The sequence below is a fragment of the Myotis davidii genome, unplaced genomic scaffold (genome assembly GCF_000327345.1).
Source record: "Myotis davidii unplaced genomic scaffold, ASM32734v1 scaffold238, whole genome shotgun sequence".
Taxonomy (NCBI): domain Eukaryota; kingdom Metazoa; phylum Chordata; class Mammalia; order Chiroptera; family Vespertilionidae; genus Myotis; species Myotis davidii.
The window spans coordinates 4,799,050-4,801,167 of record NW_006293779.1 but is presented as its reverse complement, the minus strand read 5'-3'; the positions used below and the strand labels follow the sequence as shown (position 1 = coordinate 4,801,167).

The following is a 2,118-nucleotide window of genomic DNA, read 5'->3' as shown; positions in this document are numbered from 1 at the left end:
TGAAATTACAGAAAGGGGAAAAACTTCTTTGTTCCTATTGGAAGTGACTCTTACAGAAGTGACTCTTCTTACTTGAATATTAAAGAGAAAAAAGATAACACATATCCTGCCTTTTTAGGAGGAACAATAATTCAGTCTCAATTGATAGGAAGCTCTTCTTTATAGAAGAAAACTAGCTAATAAATGAAGAAGGAATCATATAAGTTAGAAAATAGCTACTGTGTACCCTAAATGTAATTACTGAGTCAGAGAAATGATCAATGGATGCTAAAATCATGAGGAAAGGTTGTTGGGGAACAGGATATTTTCATATGCCAAAATATTACCCTACAGAAAACTGCAAAGAGAGAAAAAAATATCTATTTTTACCATGCAGAGATCTAGAGTTCATCCAAGTTAGCACTAGCAGCTGACATTCTGGACCTTCTGATATACTGCAACATGAAGTTGAGAGCATCACCTATGACATCCTCTTGTCAAAAATATTTTAACATGTTAAGCACCCAGTCAGTCACTGGTGACTGACACTATACTTTCCGTCCAGAAGAAAAAACAGGCTGGGCGCTTAACGTGTTAAGTGGAATCTACTCAAGAATTTAGATTTGCCTCCTAATTTACAGGAAATACAGAGACTAGAAGAACAAATAAAATGACACCATAAAAAACAACAACAATCAGACAAATCCAGAATATGGGAGAGTCCATGAGAAACTAGCTCAGTCTTTTTAAAAATTCAGTGTCATTAAAAAGTAAGCAAGGGGTTTTGTTTTAGATTGGAAAGAGAGTAAAGATCTATAACATCTAATGGTAGTTATTGAACTTGGATTAGATACTGTTTTGTTGAAACCAGGTATAAAAGGCAATTTGAATATGGTGAGGGTATTATAAAACTATTATTAATTTTTAAGGAATGAAAATAGTACATATTATAGTTATAATCTTATATTTTAAAAATATGTTTTATTGATTTTTTACAGAGAGGAAGGGAGAGAGATAGAGAGTTAGAAACATCGATCAGCTGCCTCCCGCACATCTCCCACTAGGGATGTGCCCACAACCAAGGTACATGCCCTTGACCAGAATCGAACCTGGGACCCTTCAGTCTGCAGGCCGACGCTCTATCCACTGAGCCAAACCGGTTTCGGCTATCATCTTATTTTTGAGAGATACATACTTAAGTAATTAAGGATACTTAATACTTAGGGTTGAAAGGTTGTTATGTCTGCAATTTATTTTCAAACAGCTTAGGAAAAACACTATATATATTTAATGTTTATATAAAACACTATAAATATATTTTATACATTATTTAATTCAATATACACAGATACATACTATTAACATTTGTTAAATTAGTTATATGGTTTGTTTACTGTACTATGCTGTCGACTTACTGATATATTTAAAATGCATCTTTATAGACAATCATGGTGGGGAAACTCATTTTATGGGCTCTCAGCCTCATCCCTGGCATCTGGGTCTCTTAAAAGACCACAGGTAAGTGATGCCCCCTCAGGGATGAGAACTACTGGCCCAAGGCCCACATTGAGCATGAAACTGAGGTCTAAAGAGTTGAACTGAGTTTCCAAGGAGCAGAACGAAGACTAGAATTCATGTTCCTAGCAGAAAGACACACACACACACACACCCCAGCAGCCATGTCTACACAGGGGCCTCTCATGCCAACTGTACTTCAGGGAGAAGCTGCATGGAAAGCGCCTAACTCTGACCCAGAAGGAGTGAGCCAGAGCCTGGCGTGCCAGCCCTGAACGCTAACAAAGCCTCCATCAAAAGGAAGGGGACGCAAACCCCCCTCACCACAAACACAAAACACCTGGCAAGTACAGCGCACAGGTGGAAGCAGGTCCGACCCCAGTTTACATCGGAGGGGCGTGGCTGCGGGCCACTTCAGACCGCCTCTTCCGGAACAGGCCTGTGCCCCGGAAGTAGTTTGCTGAGGGACCTTGGGCCGCTGAAGGAGGCTGTGGTGGTGCCGTCACCATGTTTCTGTCGGCTGTCTCCTGTAAGTGGGGCCGGAGAACGCGGCGGCGGCCAGGCCTGCGGCGAGGGCGGGGGCAGCGACAGGCAGGCCCCGCCTGGCAGGCCCCGGGAAAGGGG

The 2,118-nt window shown here is 41.6% G+C and overlaps 1 protein-coding gene across 2 annotated transcripts in view; it reads left to right on the top strand.

The window, feature by feature from the left end:
• The first annotated feature begins 1,934 nt into the window (after positions 1–1,934).
• The window catches only part of MRPL33 (mitochondrial ribosomal protein L33), a 62,142-nt gene continuing 61,958 nt past the window's right edge, over positions 1,935–2,118 (top strand). For both annotated transcript variants that reach the window (XM_015566355.1, XM_006767438.2), the window contains exon 1: positions 1,935–2,023. In XM_015566355.1, the coding sequence (XP_015421841.1) occupies positions 2,002–2,023 (22 nt within the window). In that variant the 5' untranslated portion in view covers positions 1,935–2,001. The remainder of the gene's footprint in view (positions 2,024–2,118) is intronic.